This window comes from Petromyzon marinus, chromosome 45, assembly GCF_048934315.1.
Source record: "Petromyzon marinus isolate PM22_M1 ecotype Great Lakes invasive population chromosome 45, UKy_Petmar_22M1.pri1.0, whole genome shotgun sequence".
Taxonomy (NCBI): Eukaryota; Metazoa; Chordata; class Hyperoartia; order Petromyzontiformes; family Petromyzontidae; genus Petromyzon; species Petromyzon marinus.
Genome location: NC_133711.1, coordinates 10,148,564 through 10,165,012, shown reverse-complemented (window position 1 = coordinate 10,165,012; position 16,449 = coordinate 10,148,564). Strand labels below are relative to the sequence as shown.

At 48.8% G+C, this 16,449-nt stretch overlaps 1 protein-coding gene across 1 annotated transcript; it reads left to right on the top strand.

Moving 5' to 3' along the window:
- The first annotated feature begins 1,061 nt into the window (after positions 1-1,061).
- On the top strand, positions 1,062-15,727 carry LOC116952142 (protein lifeguard 1-like). Its single transcript, XM_032971224.2, has 7 exons — positions 1,062-1,191; positions 5,533-5,726; positions 6,291-6,403; positions 6,986-7,186; positions 8,079-8,207; positions 8,904-9,047; positions 9,925-15,727. The coding sequence occupies exons 2-7, from the start codon at positions 5,543-5,545 to the stop codon at positions 10,072-10,074; spliced, it is 921 nt and encodes a 306-aa protein (XP_032827115.1). The 5' UTR covers positions 1,062-1,191; positions 5,533-5,542; the 3' UTR covers positions 10,075-15,727.
- Positions 15,728-16,449: the final 722 nt, after the last annotated feature.

Genomic DNA, 16,449 nt, shown 5'->3' with positions numbered 1-16,449 from the left:
GTGTGGTGAGGAGTGTGTGGTGGTGAGGAGTGTGTGGTGAGGAGTGTGTGGTGAGGAGGAGGAGGAGTGTGGTGAGGAGTGTGTGGTGAGGAGGAGAAGTGTGGTGAGGAGTGTGGTGAGGAGTGTGTGGTGAGGTGTGTGGTGAGGAGGAGTGTGGTGAGGAGTGTGTGGTGAGGAAGAGGAGTGTGTGGTGGTGAGGAGTGTGTGGTGAGGAGTGTGTGGTGAGGAGTGTGTGGTGGTGAGGAGTGTGTGGTAAGGAGTGTGGTGAGGTGTGTGTGTGGTGAGGAGTGTGTGGTGAGGAGTGTGGTAAGGAGGAGTGTGTGGTGAGGAGTGTGGTGAGGAGGAGGAGGTGTGGTGAGGACTGTGTGGTGAGGAGTGTGGTAAGGAGGAGTGTGGTGAGGAGTGTGTGGTGAGGAGTGTGGTGAGGAGGAGTGTGGTGGTGAGGTGTGTGTGGTGAGGAAGAGGAGTGTGTGGTGAGGAGTGTGGTGAGGAGGAGGAGGAGTGTGTGGTGAGGTGTGTGGTGAGGAGTGTGGTGAGGAGGAGTGTGGTGGTGAGGAGGAGGAAGAGGAGTGAGGTGGTGAGGTGTGGGGTGAGGTGTGTGGTGAGGAGGAGTGTGTGGTAAGGAGTGTGTGGTGAGGAAGAGGAGTGTGGTGAGGAGTGTCGTGAGGAGGAGGAGTGAGGTGTGTGGTGAGGAGTGTGGTGAGGAGGAGTGAGGTGAGGAGGAGGAAGAGGAGTGAGGTGTGTGTGGTGAGGAGTGTGGTGAGGAGGAGTGAGGTGTGTGGTGAGGAGTGTGGTGAGGAGGAGTGAGGTGTGTGTGGTGAGGAGTGTGGTGAGGAGGAGTGTGGTGAGGAGGAGGAGGAGTGAGGTGTGTGTGGTGAGGAGGAGTGAGGTGTGTGGTGAGGTGTGTGTGGTGAGTAGGAGGAGGAGTGTGGTGAGGAGGAGGAGTGAGGTGTGTGGTGAGGTGTGTGTGGTGAGGAGGAGGAGTGTGGTGAGGAGGAGGAGGAGTGAGGTGTGTGTGGTTAGCGTCACGCGCGCGTCACGGACCTCTCACCCCACTTCCGGAAGCCTCCGCCGAGCACAAACGGCGACGACGGCCCGGAGACCCCCCCCCGCCGCAGAGACCCCCGCCGCAGAGACCCCCTCGACTCCTCTCCCACGGGACACAGCCGCGGACCCCCCGAGCAGCTCCCGGTGAGACTGGGCCCCCCCAGGAGTCCCCTTGGGCCCCCCTGGGGGCCCCCCCTGGTTGTTGCGAGGGTCGAGTCGTCGTGACGCAGCGAGATGTGAAGTCGCCGCTTCGTTATCGCGCGGTTCCCATCATCATCAGCAGCACCATCACCAATGGCTTTGTTGCCATGTTACGGCGATTATATCAAACGTCTTCATTATCATTGTCGTTATTAAGCTATGGACTGCATAGGTTATTTAGCCACCCTAAACATAGCGGGATTATAGTCGTACTTAAGCGATATCGTCATGGCAGCAAACGCTGCCATTACAACCTCGCCATCATCAACACGATCGTCATCATCATCAATTAATAAACACGTCACCACCATCAGCATCATCATCAAACAGTTAATCACGAACTCCTTCACCATAACATCACTACCGCATCAACCATTACCGCGCCTCAGATTAGCACGATTGGCTACGTACGGCGCGAAAGAAGTTCAGCATACTGTACATACTACCACCGTGTGTGTACGTTGTCGTCATCATCATCGGCATCGATCAACGTGAGTGATGTGTTCGGTGGCCACGCAGTGTTGATCGTTAGGGCTGAGTGTGGGGTATGGTGGTGGCTTTTAGTTGGGACTTTGGGTCAGTTGCATGTTTAAGAGCTTCATAGCTCAACGGATTTCTCCAGGATAAAGACGGATCCTGATGTTGCAATGCCCGTAGGCTCGGACACCAATTACCACGACCAAGTGGCATGGAACCGAGGCGCAGGCTTTGTGGATATGTCGGGGACTGTGCTAAGTGAATGTGAAGCGTTGTGTGTGTGTTGTTGTTGTTGGCGGTCCGATTTTGAGTCGGGATTCTTGGTTGTTTGATCCGGCATGGATCGGTGCCAAATGCTTGCTCTAATCAGGTAGGCCATGGTGGTGGTGGTGATGCAGGGGAGCTGGAGCAGTAAGAGGGGAGGTAAGGCCCAGCCGGGAGCTTAGTGACCTTCAGAGGGCGCCTCCTAACACAGGAATAATATTACCAGATCAGCCCGTATCCTGTCAACATATACACTTCGGGTGTTTTAACATCGGTGTGCGTGATGCACAACATCTCACGCCAAGATGGTTTTCTTTCCCGAGGGTGCGTGCTGCCTGCGACCAGCCTCCGTGCTGCCACCACTGCCTATTTAATCATTAACGTGGTTGTGGTGGGATGCTGGGGCCGTGTGTGTGTGTCTGTCCGCCTACCATAGTGCACTTTAAAATACCCTTGCTACGTTAATTGTTGCGTGGTTTGACTGGGAACCTGGCCAAGAGACACGAGGAAACGAAAGTGAAGAAGTGCGCGAAAGGGGAAGGCGCGGATAATGAACACAGAATTCCAAACCGCTTGGGCAAGGGACACGTCTCTGGAAGGGATGATGTCCTATCGTCAAGATATTAATAACAGTGGCAGCAGCCAAATAATGGATCGTGTCCTAGATAGAGCACGTGCGCCGTTGGAGATGGAGCGATTAAATCAGCCGATGTGCAGGTACTAGGTTGTGCATCGTTACATGGCAATGATAACAACCTGAGGTGCCCTATTGCCCCCTCATCTCGTTTGCAGTCTGATTATTACAGCGGCAGCAGTAGCAAGTGATTTGTGTTGATGATAGCAGTAGCAGCAGATTTGTAAATACAATGCGTGTCGTCAACCCTCCTCCGCCAGACAGCCAATTAGTAAAGTCACGTGAATACACATGCCAATGTTAATTACTGCTTCAGCACACGTGTGTGTTGAAGATAAATCTCGCAGCATTTGAATGGGTACGACGTTTCGCTGAAAGTTACAACCAGCATCATCAGGCAGATCTCAGAATTAAACGGTGTGATATTTCTCTCCAACACACCGGTGTACTACTGAAGCAGCGATGCATTGGCACGTTTGTTCATGTGACAACTTTATTAATTGGCTGTGTCGGGGTGGAGGAGGGTTTATGACACATTTTATTATTAATCATGTTGGTCGTGAAAGCCTACATGTAAAATGTAGGAGCCAGATGTATTACGTCATGACAACGGTCTAGCCGCACTGGGTTTGTGGTTTCCTCTTATTTGTATATAATAATATTCCTGGCAGGCAAGGGCACAGCAGCATAACTACGTTAGCTGCTTTAATTGCCTAAGGGGGCCGATGAAGAAACGGTCTCATCTGCAACTAGCAGAGCTTGTGGTTTACGTTTGTAGAAAGAGGAACTATCCTCAGTTTCGGGCTTGCTTGGGCCAATGACTACCTGGCATCAACACATAGCTTTGCTTCTCGTAAGTACACGCGCGTCATCGTTTAAAGTTGCCTTGCAGCAGCTCATCAGCACGGCGCTGGCCTGTCGACAACATCGGTGCTGCCAACTAAAGAGAGTTTCGCTGAAAGTGGTTGCCAAAGAGCCTAAACAGCTGTTGCTGAAAATAATGTACTGTTTAGTTATTTTTGTCAATCTATTGTACGTACGTGGTACCTTGTCCTATTCTTACATCGCAAAGATTATCAAGAATGCACGGTGATTATGCTTTTTAAGATTTAACATTTCCATCTTGAACCTTCTGCAAAACAACACTACTGAATGAAGGGTTCGCCATGTAATTTCGGTCATGCAGAACCTTCCTGAAAGAGGCTTGAGACCGAGCGAAGCTTCCTGTTTCGGTAAAATATACACAGCGTGTCAGTCCGCTGCTGGATGGGGGTTGTTTGACTATACTGCACCTTGCCGGTCAGCAGTGCAGGTTGGTGAAGGGGTGGAGGCCCAGAACTGGTTAAGATATCACTTGCCCACAGCCCACCAATGCTAGCCATGGCTGAGAGTCGAACTCAGGTGGTCGGTTTCATTGCACAACAGGCCAAACCTTGTACCGCCCCTCCAGCCCTCTTGCTGACAGAATAGAATGTTGTATTTGTTTTGTGCACGTGTTGAAACAATGAGCAAGTTTCTAAAATCCACCCAAGCAGTATAAATGGGCACAGCACAATCGATTTGCATGTCCACTTGTGTTGGGGTAGAGGGCAGTTTATTCCCACACTGTATATTGTGGAAGAGTAGACCAGAAACACCCCTTTAGGGACTGTCTAGAGCTCTCTCTGATGGAGGCCCTTCTGCCAGCAGTGACATGAACAAACAATTGCAGTGCTGCACCTTTACCGCTGTGTGCACATGCGGGACAAGGACTGGAGGTACTTGTGATGAGTGGAGCGGATATTGTTCAGAAGGCTTGCGTTGCCTGGGCCTTTGTGGCCAATAATGATCAATGAACATCAATGAATAGGGAGGCTGCATATTAGCAGTGAGGCAGAAATGTGTTTTCCATGCCGAGTGGGATTACTGCATCGCCACCTTAACCCGTGCTCTGTTGAGAATCCTAATTATGCTGGAAAGATTGCCTGTCACATTGTAATGTTAACATTGAAAAGTACTTGTATGTGGGCAGTTCCACAGATTGAGCAAAACATCTAAATCATCATAAAACACATGGCTTGTAATTTTGAAAGTTATTGTCTATATTTTTAGAAAATGTGGCTTATACACTGAATATAACATCACCATCCCAGTTGGGATGAAAAAGTGATTTCATCTAAGCACGTCTAACACTGGTATTCTGTGAGCATTTCTTCCCTACCAAGAAAGGTGAACAAATAATTTTATCCAAATTAAAGTCGTAATTGATTGATGTACTACGCAAAATTAAAATGTCACTTAATGATTGCACTAATTACACCCACATCTTTAAGATCCGCATCCGAAAGTGGAACTGCCCATATGGAAAATAGTAGGGAAGCCCACAATAACTTTCATGTATTGCATGTTGGGCAGCTACTACTGTTCGAGATGACAGATGGCTCCACTTTATTCCGCTAGCCTGCAGTGTTCATGCAGTGGCGTGTACGGGAGGTAGCTGAATGATGGTAGCTGTGTCCTGTGTAATGGAGGTGGCTGGATGATGGTAGCTGTGTCCTGTGTAATAGAGGTGGCTGGATGATGATGTTGTTGTGTCCTGTGTTATGGACATGGCTGGATGATGGTAGCTGTGTCCTGTGTAATAGAGGTGGCTGGATGATGATGTTGTTGTGTCCTGTGTTATGGACATGGCTGGATGATGGTGGTAGCTGTGTCCTGTGTAATGGAGGTGGCTGAATGATGGTAGCTGTGTCCTGTGTAATGGAGGTGGCTGGATGATGATGGTTGTTGTGTCCTGTGTAATGGACATGGCTGGATGAGGATGGTTGTTGTGTCCTGTGTAATGGACATGGATGGATGAGGATGGTTATGTCCTGTGTAATGGAGGTGGCTGGATAATGACGTTTGTGCTGTGATTTATTTTTCCACAGAAACGCCACAATGTCGACCAGCGAGAAAGCTCCCCTGATGCCGCCCAATGCACCGAAGGACAGCCAGTCATGGGGAAACCCGGATCAGCCCGGCTACATGGCACCCCCCTACGTGCAGCCCCCCTACCTGACGCCCCCCGGCCCTTCATCCGGGGGTCCGGGCTACAGCGATACACCCTACCACCCAGCTCCAGGTCTTTTTGCACACCCACAATAATCATCTCAATATATTTCCGACACCGATGATCAATTAAGGATAGTTCATAGTGCGACCGCTTTCACAATTATCATACCATGGGCACTCGTAGTAACGCCACTGCCGGCTGCGATCATTCATTAGCAGCATTTCAGATATTCACCATGTGGTTACATCCGAAGCTGTCCTTGGGCTCACTCACCATCCTTGACATGAACTTATAAACATTATTGATCAACTCCTTGCCATAAGAAAGAAGAATATATTACCTATCTATTGCGGGGGTAATGGTAGGAAAAAAAATTCCCAGATAAAATAAGACTGAGAAACTGTACAATCAGGGGATGGTCTAACTTTTCAACTGTTGTCCATTCCCTGGTTGACACAAATGATTGAAAATCTGTTAAGATGTTGGAGTACGTCAGGTGGCTCAGAGCGTGAATACATCCTATCTTGGAATTACTGATTCCAGTAAGTGCAATTGAAATTAATTGGGAGACAAATATATATTTTTAAATAATATCAGAGCTGAAATCTCAACAGGGTGTGTGATTTGTTTCAGGCCCTTCAGCTCCTGCCTTTAATGATGAGCATCCGCCAATATACCACGATAATGAAGACTTCAATATCTCTGACTGGACTGACAAAACAGTGCGGCGAGCTTTCATCAGAAAGGTAAGTCATGCTTGTAGTGGAGAAGCAACGGTGGAAACTCCGTGGCAATTTTGGACATCATGCCAAGCAACAGATGTCACAAACTGAAAACACATCCGAGAGCCGTACATTATAACCACGAAAACCCACAGAGCAGAATAATGATAATTTGTGTTTGATACAGGGCCCTTTACTCCGGAGCATGTAAGAGCACTTTATACTTAAAGGCAACTTATATCACATATCTCCAATGCTTTGAAAGGGCACACCCAGTGGCAGCTGCCCCTGTATGACATAAGGTCACTCAACACCTGTCCTTCAAGTGGGTATTCATGTGCCAGTAGGGGGAAATGATTGCTGTATATAATCCCCGTTTAGTCATTTGCAGCATTTTTTTTTCCCGATGACAAATTTGGACCACGACACAGGCACACAATGGCCTCATGTTGAACGACATCACGGGATCCGTGAAGCAGACATCGTGCATCTGACAGATAAAACACGCGCAATCATGGCCAGGGCTGCCCGCCGGACTCAAAACGGCTGGGCTGTGTCACCGCCCCGACACATTGTGACGTGCTGTGCGTGTGTGTTTGCGTGCAGGTGTACCTGGTCCTGACTGCCCAGCTGCTGGTGACGTTCGCCTTCGTGTGCACTTTCCGCTTTTCGCCCGCCGTCTCGACATACGTTAAAAGTACTCCCGGCCTCTACTACGCCTCCTACGCAGTCTTCTTCGTCTGTCTCATTGCGCTCAGCTGCTGCGGGGAATTCCGCCGCAAGCATCCCTGGAACATCATCACGCTGGTGCGTGGTCATTCAGGACTTTCAAACTGCACAATGCAGCAGCACGGCAGCGTGACGTATGTGAAGCTTCTGGCCAAGCTGTGTTTTCAGGAACCTCTCTGTCCCCCGTTATTTTCATCAATAGTTGTCTCTCAATTGTTGAAGGATTCCCCTGTGATGCAATTATCCAACTCGCTCCTGCACATGAATGAATGAACTCCATCTCTGCAGTGATTACCTCTCAGCTGTATTCTGTCCTTTGACTGTAATTCCGTGACTAGTCTCATACCTTCTTGAGATTTGTTTACTTATTCCTTTATATCCAACATGATATTTATGATTTGCTTTCTGCATCAAGATCAAGAGGTCCTAATAGCTTTGGCCATTTATGCCACCACACATCACGATAATTTGTTATGCTAGATCCTGTAGTTGTTGCAAAGTCTTGAGGTCTTCTTTATGGTCATGGATCTCTGGGTCCCATTCCAATGCCTGTCTCACATAACCTTAATCAAATGCTTATATAGCAATGTAAATATTTGCCTTCTCCCCCCGACCCAAGAATGATTGCATGACTTGTCATGATTTGGGGTTCCGACTCGATTTCAGAATATATATACCTTTTCCCCATTGTGAAGCATGTGGAACCTGATAGCTGCATAGGTGACAGTTGAAAATAATTGATTACTACAAGCACAAACACATGACATCACGATTTTACTGAGCGGTCCTGTCCTGCGCTGAGTGGGTGGGTGGTGAAGGCCGTTTCATCGCCAATGTCGTTAAAACCAACCTCGGCCAGTGTCGCCCAGCTCCGAGTCCCCAGTGGCCTCTCCCCATGTTTACCTAACACTGTGTACCTGTGGTGTCGGCAATGCTGTTGAATGAAAATGGTTATGTGTCGCGTGTGCAGTCCATCCTGACGCTGTGCATGTCCTACATGGTGGGGATGATTGCCACCTTCTACGAGGCCGACGCTGTTGTGATGGCGATGGGCATCACAGTGGCGGTCTGCGTGGCTGTCATCTTGTTCTCTATGCAGGTAAACAAACGCACCGTATTCTTAGTTCTTTCGGTAAAGTCACGTTGAAGGGAAACAACAAAATAATAAAATATATATAAAACAATAAAAAATTCTCACGTTTCGACCATAACACAAATGGTCGTCTTCAACGACCGTTTGTGTTATGGTCGAATAAATAAATTTATGCAAACCAACACACCTGAAGACGACCGTTTGTGTTATGGTCGAAACGTCGTGAGAATTTTTTATTGTTTTATATATATTTTATTATTTTGTTGTTTCCCTTCAACGTGACTTTACCGAAAGAACTAAGAATATGAATTACTGCAGTCACAAAAGCTTTAAATCAAAATTTAAACGCACCGTAGTCTACGTTCGTTCACGTCGGCAGCGTGGATGCTCATGATAAATCCACTGCTGGATGAAGGCCTCCCCAAACTTTGCTGTCTCTGTCCTGTGATGTAAGAAGCCACCGACCATGCGTATATGGGCGGATCTCATCACTCCGTCCCCGCGATTGACCTCTTTGGGAGCATTGCCTACCCTTGCCTGCTGCTCCATCGTTATTCTCGACTACTGGCCATCATCCCATCAAGCGACATGCCCTGGCCAAGCAAAACCAAACGACATCTCTCACGCAAGGTGCGCAGATTGTTGTACGGTATTCGTGACGGTCAAGCCGACGGTTGTGTTTTGTGACCATCTTTCCTGTAGACGAAGTACGACTTCACATCCTGCAACGGCGTGCTGCTGGTGATGCTGGTCGTGTTGATGTTGTTCTCCATCCTCTGCATCATCTTGCGCAATCATATCCTCAACATCGTCTACGGGGCGCTGGGGGCCCTGCTGTTCACCGTGGTGAGTCGCCAGAATGTCACTACCTCTTCTGAGCCATAAAATCACGTTATTTCACACAGTGTCGTGTGCTTGTTTTTCAGTTATCCACGGACTTTGTGTTCTGTGCCTCTGCTGTAGCCACCTCCACAGATTCATGTCTTAACGTCCTAGTCTCATGTCACAGATGTTGTGACAACCATAATAATTGCATTGTTTTATTTTATGTAACGGCGTGATTCTAACTGCTGCAGAATGTGTCACTCGTACTGTTTTTCCATTGGAGGCGTGGGAAACCATAGACAAGTGAGGAGGCAACCAGAACCATCATTACCAACAATTTCAGGAGCTCTATTTACTTATATTGGGAATTTAGGCTAACTCCTTGAATGAGTCTTTATACGTATGGGAGGTAACCGGAGTATCAGGAAAAAGACCCACTCATGCGAAGGGGGTAACACTCAATCCCCGGCCAGATGGAATACAGATGGAATTTAAACAACTTGGCTGTGCTGCCATACCGCCATACCCTAAAAGCCTCGCAGCCCATGGGAAGGGAAGGAGTTTAACCAATCTGCAATCCACCACCAGTGCTGGGTTACAGGCGCCCAGCTCGTTGCGCAGCGTGGTGGCACCAACAAATGTACTTCTCACGTCTGCAGCTCGCTCATCTCGATCCCTTGTTCACCTGTTTCATTGCACACTGTAGCTCTGTGGTTTGGCAAGCCATATCTCTCGGTGGGCCACGGCCCAGCATCGTGCTTCTAGAGCCTTTGTCGGTCTCATCTGACCCACGGGCTGCCATTTGAAAGAACCCTGTAACAAGAGTTTTTCATGAACAAGGTTGCATAGACACTTGATAGGCGATGTTGCTGCTAAGCAGGATTTGTCCTCTCCACAGTTCCTCGCAGTGGATACGCAGCTGCTGATGGGGAACCACAAGTACGCGCTGAGCCCTGAGGAATATATCTTCGCCGCCCTCAACCTCTACACGGACGTCATCAACATTTTCCTCTACATCCTGATGATCATTGGGAACTCTCGCAACTGAGTGCACGACGAGCCAGCTTTGTCCTGTTAGGAAATGTGTCTTCGTGTTAGGGATTCGTGGCATATTCGGTGACGTTTGGCTCATTTTTCGACGAGAGGTTTGTACACAGCTTCAGTCCGTCGAGGCGCAACAGCAGCAAGTTGTCGTCGTCCATGGTCAACGCCTCTGACCTCCGTGTCAAGACATCCGTGCTCACCTCAGAAATATAGTAGAAACCTCGTAGAAAATGCTCGGATAGAGTTTTATAGACTTGTGCGGCAAGGCAGCCTCACGCCGTGTAATGCGCGGAATGAAATAGCCCTCGAAATAAATTATTTTAAAAGTGAAAACAAAAATTGGCTTTGATGGGCAACAACCAATACGGCTAACCCATGCATGAGCATAGGGCCTTTGGAATGAGTTAGGTTTGGAGACAATTGAGAAGCAGGAGACTTTTAAACCACTTCGCTATCAGGTCACGGACCCTCCCTACTCTCCAGAGCCTCGCACGGGGCAAGGTGGAGACATGGGAGGGTCGGGGCTCTCCGGCGCTCATGCGCCAACATCTTCAACTCTCGCTTCCCAGTGTCCACGTTCCAAGCACATGAAGGGTTGTCGCATATCAAGTTGGCTTTTGAGTTTCACTGTTTCTAAGAAATTGGTATTAATGGATTAATAAATCAATGTCTTAATGCAGAGTGTAGAACGACTGAGGCTGTCTGCTTGGTTTAAATGCTGTTGCGTAAACAATTTCTGTAAAAAAAATATATATGTTAAAATTTATCTTTACTTAATGCAAATCCTCCTTTAAGAAGCAAAAATTCTACTTATCAAATATAATGTTACCTCCTTTCCACTTGCCTCGGTGTGTCAACAGCAAAAGTGTTTTCGCGGATGTTAAACGAGAGCGTATGCGTGTTCTGGTCTCATAGTGGAGGTTGGGCTTGGGTGGAGGAGTTCCCGAGTGTGAGTTTTGAAGGTCGAGATACACCGAGTATCATTAGTGTGCAATTAGCCGGGGAAGGGCGGGGGGGTGCAGGCGATCCTCTTACGGGATACAGATCGCGCCGCTTACCGACGCGTTTCGCTGTTACTGCACCACTAAATTTTGTTGTAACGGCGCTTTGTGCGCGATTGGGCCAGGTTCTTGATTTTATTTTTTTGCAATCGGATACCATCGCATAGAATGTAGCCAACCAGTGAGCAGGTTGGTCACGCGCGACCGCAGAGTGCACATGAGGTGTCCGTATATCGGTGTGTGGAATCGCGTGTGTGAGTTAATGCATGTGAATATCCTTGTGGCAGCATTTCACTTTGTGATCGATAAGGGCGCAGTCCAGCACAGCCCGTTTACGCCCCCCCCCATCCATCACTTGTACTGACATTGTACAGCGTATCTAGGTCATAGGATGGGAGGGGGAGCCTATGGCACCGACCTCAATTCGCACGGCCTGTGTGTACCAGGTGTACCACTTAAAAATGGCCCACGATATTTAACATAACCTTCAAGCATCTTGGCAGTGCAAATCGAGTACCACGGGGGGGATATTTTCGACCTTGCAACACTTCATTTTGGGGAACTCATTAATAGTCTTTTTAAGGGCCTCTTGCAGTGACTGAAGTGTGTGTGTTCACGTGCTGTTGCCTGCTAATGCAGGGATTTCCCAAACTTCAGTCCTCGCGATCTCACCATGCGACGTCTTTCCGCGTTTACCGATATACTCCCCATTCAAATACAAGTGAACTCGTGTCACGCGCCTGATGATTGTTAAACGACCCACGCGACGAGCTGAATCAACGCTGTGCGTTAATAGAGCCTATTGAAATTAAGATTTGAGATCTGCGCGTGTGTATGCACGTGTGCCACGTGACAAGACATAGCGTTAATTAGCACGTCACGTGGGACGTTTAACAATCATGGGCACGTACAGCGTGGCACGTGTTAAATTATATTTTAATGGGAGCAGTAAATTGGTAAACGTGGTGGGTCGTGAGGACTGGAGTTTGGTAAACCCTGTGGTCTTTAAAAGTCATTCGGGCCTCGGTTAAAGGTCCCACCACCCTTGCTTTAAGGTGAAAGTGAGATGCGGCCCAACTGCTGAGTCCCCATCACTCGTTGACCCCATGCATTTGTGTCATCTCTGCGTTCTGGCCTTGTTGTGTTCCTATCGATAGGGTGGCTACATTGGCCCACGCGTTTAAATTGGCATCCTTGCCTGCTGCAATGGCAAACAAACGCGCCCGTGTACCGTGGCCGCCATATCAGCACCCGGCCCGCGTAGCGACCGCGCAGTTATATCGAGATGTTGTATCAGAGCTCTGGGCTCCTAACACGCAGGCTCCACCACCGCGCGGTGCAGGTGTGGAAGATCTCTTTTTAGATGACGCAGCAGCACACCCCACCGGCAGGCAGGCTGCAAGGACGACACTTTATTGGCACCGTTTGGGTAGAATCGCCCTGTCGTGGCGACGCTGGGACGTGCTTCATCGTACGATACACGGTCCGCGATACTCGTGTTAGTATTTAGAAAGATGTTTCGTTCCTAATTTTTGTTAAATTATTCTTTCCTGGCAATATGTAAACGTTAATAGTAAAACACATTTTTTTAAACGATAGGCTACATTACCCATTAACTGTGTTTTTGTGTTATTTGCATCGGTAAACTGGTAGCGGTATATTGAATGGTATCGTTCTTGTGTGACCAACAAACGCGTGTTTTACGGAGTAAAATCGCCGGCGATTGTAAGGTTTGCGGCAGGCGAGTGTCGAGTGTCGTCTCGGCTCACGGGGCGGGTTTCAGTTTGCAACACGGCGGCGATTTCGAGTCGCGGGAAGTGCGACAAAGCGCACGAACACAGCGGTGCAATCAAAACAAACACCAAGCATGCACGAGACGCAAAGTGACGCGGAGCCGTGCGAAATGGACGTCGCGACGTTAGTTTGGGGGCACACCCTGCCGCGAAACGCGAGGTCGCACGTGTCACCGCATCGGCCCCGAAAGAAGTAAACATCGCGGTCTCAACAATCTTCCTCGGCGTGAGCGCTGAACGTGAAGGTTGTCACGGGGGTCAGCGTGCCACCGACACCCCCCCCTTACTGCGCGAGGGCTCTGGGCGGCAAATTGTGCCATTTCACGCCAGTTCGGACAGCCATGTCACTTGTAGGTCGCTACAGTTTCCCTCGCTGATAAAATGTTATCCTAGTAACCGAACAAATAATTTGGTCGTGGTGGTGGTGCGTTTGACAGCGGTGTTCGCACGGGCACAATTAACAACAAAACACCGCAACACATTTGTCATTAACACTTAAAAGGAAACGGTACATTGGAGGTGACGTTTTTTGAGCAAAGTTCTGTGAAAGACCCATTGCCCAAAACGTCGCCTGCTAGATATAGTTTTAACAACTGAAGTGATTGTGACCAAAACGGCGTCAAATGAAAGTGATGAAAGTGGCGTTGCATATTCATTTCGTGTGTCGATCTAGACACCTATAACATACCCAAGCTCTTACCGGTGAGTTGAGGCTTACACACTGGGTATATTATGGTTGATGTGTACTAATTGGTAAAGTGTGACTATTCATGAAGCTCGTGGTGTATACCCTTACACTGTTGTGCAAGTAGCACAATTTTAATTAATAAAAAAATGCATTTGTATTATAAAAATGATTAATCTTTACAATTAGCGGTGCATATGGGGAGAGGTCACAGTCACGCGGTTCGTGTGCGCCGTGCCCACAGGAGCTCGCGCGGTGGTGGAACCGAGGGGTAGACAAAGGCGCAGCCCTGCAATTTCTCGCTCATGCCGCCCACTGCCGGTGGAAGGGCCTCCACTTCCAGGCAGTGTTTCATTGCTGTGCTCGAGGTGGGCTGAGACAGATGTTGTCACTTAATCGGTGGCACGCGACGTGACGACCTCGGTGGTCTCAATTCTGTACGGCCAACATTCCGTTTCTGCCCACGCGCTACAGCGCGTTTCTCATGTCGAACCACTGCCGAATGAATGAAGGTTTCCGCGCGCGCCGCGGGAGCTGTTTTGACCCCGACTTTAGCACGTTGGTCAGTGCGGGTCGGTGAAAGCGCGCGAGCATAGATGTTGGAGCATAGAAGTACGGTACAACGATGTATGTTGCTGCACTGCGGTCAACCAACAGTCCTGGAGCGGCATGCAAACAGGCGTTTTAATGCGTGGCGGTCGCTAATCCAACACTGCCCGGGCCCAACTCTGCTGAGCTTGCGAGATCTGATGAAATCCGGTGCACTCCGGGTGATGCGGTCGACGAGATGTAGACGCAAGGGCAGAAGAATGTTATCAGACGACTGCACGATGTTTAAAACGCAGTTACAGTGCACTAGCGATGTCCGTGTGTTCTCCGCAGGACTTTGTGGGGTGCTGTGTTGCTTTGCCCTGCTGTTCGTCAGGAAGAGCACTCTTGTGAAGGGAGTTTGTAAATGTTGATTACCAAAAAAGCACAAAACTCACCTCGGAGAGGGTGGCAGTATCGGCTGGCAACGTGAGCGCATCCACGCGATTAACCCTCATCAGCATGACTATCATCCACGAGATGGTAACGTCGAATGAAATTACAATTGACTGCCAAAGGCCAAATTTACTTAAATACTCCCTCATTACAATGAACTATAACGCACAGCTGGTGCTGTCGTCTTAATTGTCCACAATTAGTCTTAAATACCTGCATCCGTCTAGCCACGAGTCCCCTTAATTAGCAGGACACTATCGTGTACCCATCTCGAGACCATTGTCCCCATCCCCATCATCTACATCGCCGAAAGCAATGGCTCATGAGCTAATGATATCATTCCAGCTGCAACCTCGCCGTACGCCGACACTATACATATCACTTACTGACGTGACGTCGCTGTACAAACCGGTAACAAGAGCAATAACAATGCATCATTGAAACAGGGCCTCCACATTCACGTGAAGTTCATAACGCGTGGCAGGCGAGGGAGGTGATGCTTTCTTTTGGGCCGTCCTTAGGCAGTGTCAACGTTTGCTCATGAAACTAGAGGGAATTCACATTCAAATCAAAATGTGTATTTCTTAAGTCAACGATGACTTAAGTGGACGAAAAACCATCAATCGTGACGTATTTAGCTATAGACTCACTAGCAAAGACCTCGGCGTGACTATGACGAGACCAACATTGCCCTTGAGTGAAGGCGCAGCCGAAGACACTAATTTAGTAGCGTTATTTGAGACGGGGCAACGAGGAATACCAAACATGGTAATTTGTTATTTTCTCACGTAGAAAAAGTTGACTGGCTGACCTGATAATATTTCCGTGGGGAGGTGGTAGTGGCACGTACCTCTAACATTTAATAACTAATAGTGAACTACATGGTGGACTCTTGCGGTAGACTAGACGAAGATTTAATTATACACTGACGAGATTTATCCTGGTCACTGCAGGGCCTGGGGATTTGTGATTTGGCTGTGCTAGGGATTAACAACTCGTTTAAAAGGAGCGTGCTGGGCAGAGCCTGCTTGTGGGTCGTTCGAGGGACGGGAATGACACGTGTTCTGGTTGTCCACATCCTCGGCCACAGCGTGTACGCATTCGCAATCGTCCACTCGCTGTTAAGATGTAATTGAAACCCTTACAATTCATCGCTGTGTGTATTTCAGCAATAAATCGTTAATGTAAAAACCACGAATGTGTGTGCGTGCGTCGTGTGAATGTGTTCCCGAGAGCTGTGTGCACGCAGGGCTCGTTATAAATGCAAAGTGTGCACACATTCACAATTACGAATCCCGTCACATTTGTCGTGACGCCAACTCGCGACTCGGAACGATATTTGAACCCGTCCCGTCGTAAAAGGTGCAGCCTTGTAATTCCTTGCCAACGCCCACTGCTGGTGTAAGGGCCACGACGAGAGGGGGCTCCAGAGAGCCCCACTCTTGAGGGTATTTGGCCTACTCTTCCACGCTGGCCAAATGCCTAGGAAGAAATGGAGGAGGCATCCACATTATACCCCACTACAAGCGACCAACCACCAAATCGCCTGTGGTGAATCCATTTACACTTCTGGCCGGAGAGCCTGGGGGAATTTATGAAACTCGCACCGTAGTTTCTACTGCCACGACGAGAGATCGAGCTGGCCGACCTCTGGATCACAAGTCCAGCGTGTGCGAACCAATACGCGATGGCTGCAGCTTCCCCATTCTCAGTGGCATTCTGTGGGCGATAGAGCGATGTGCAATCCCACGATTGAGTGATTTTGCAGGTGGCGGTGGTGGGGATTGGCGGGGGCGGTTATTAAAACGCGGATATTTTTTTCAAATGCCGCACCGGGAGACCATCGCATTTATAAATGTCATTGACGTCGCGATGTTTGGTGTCCTATCCAAGTACTGGCCACGAGCTTCCAAGTA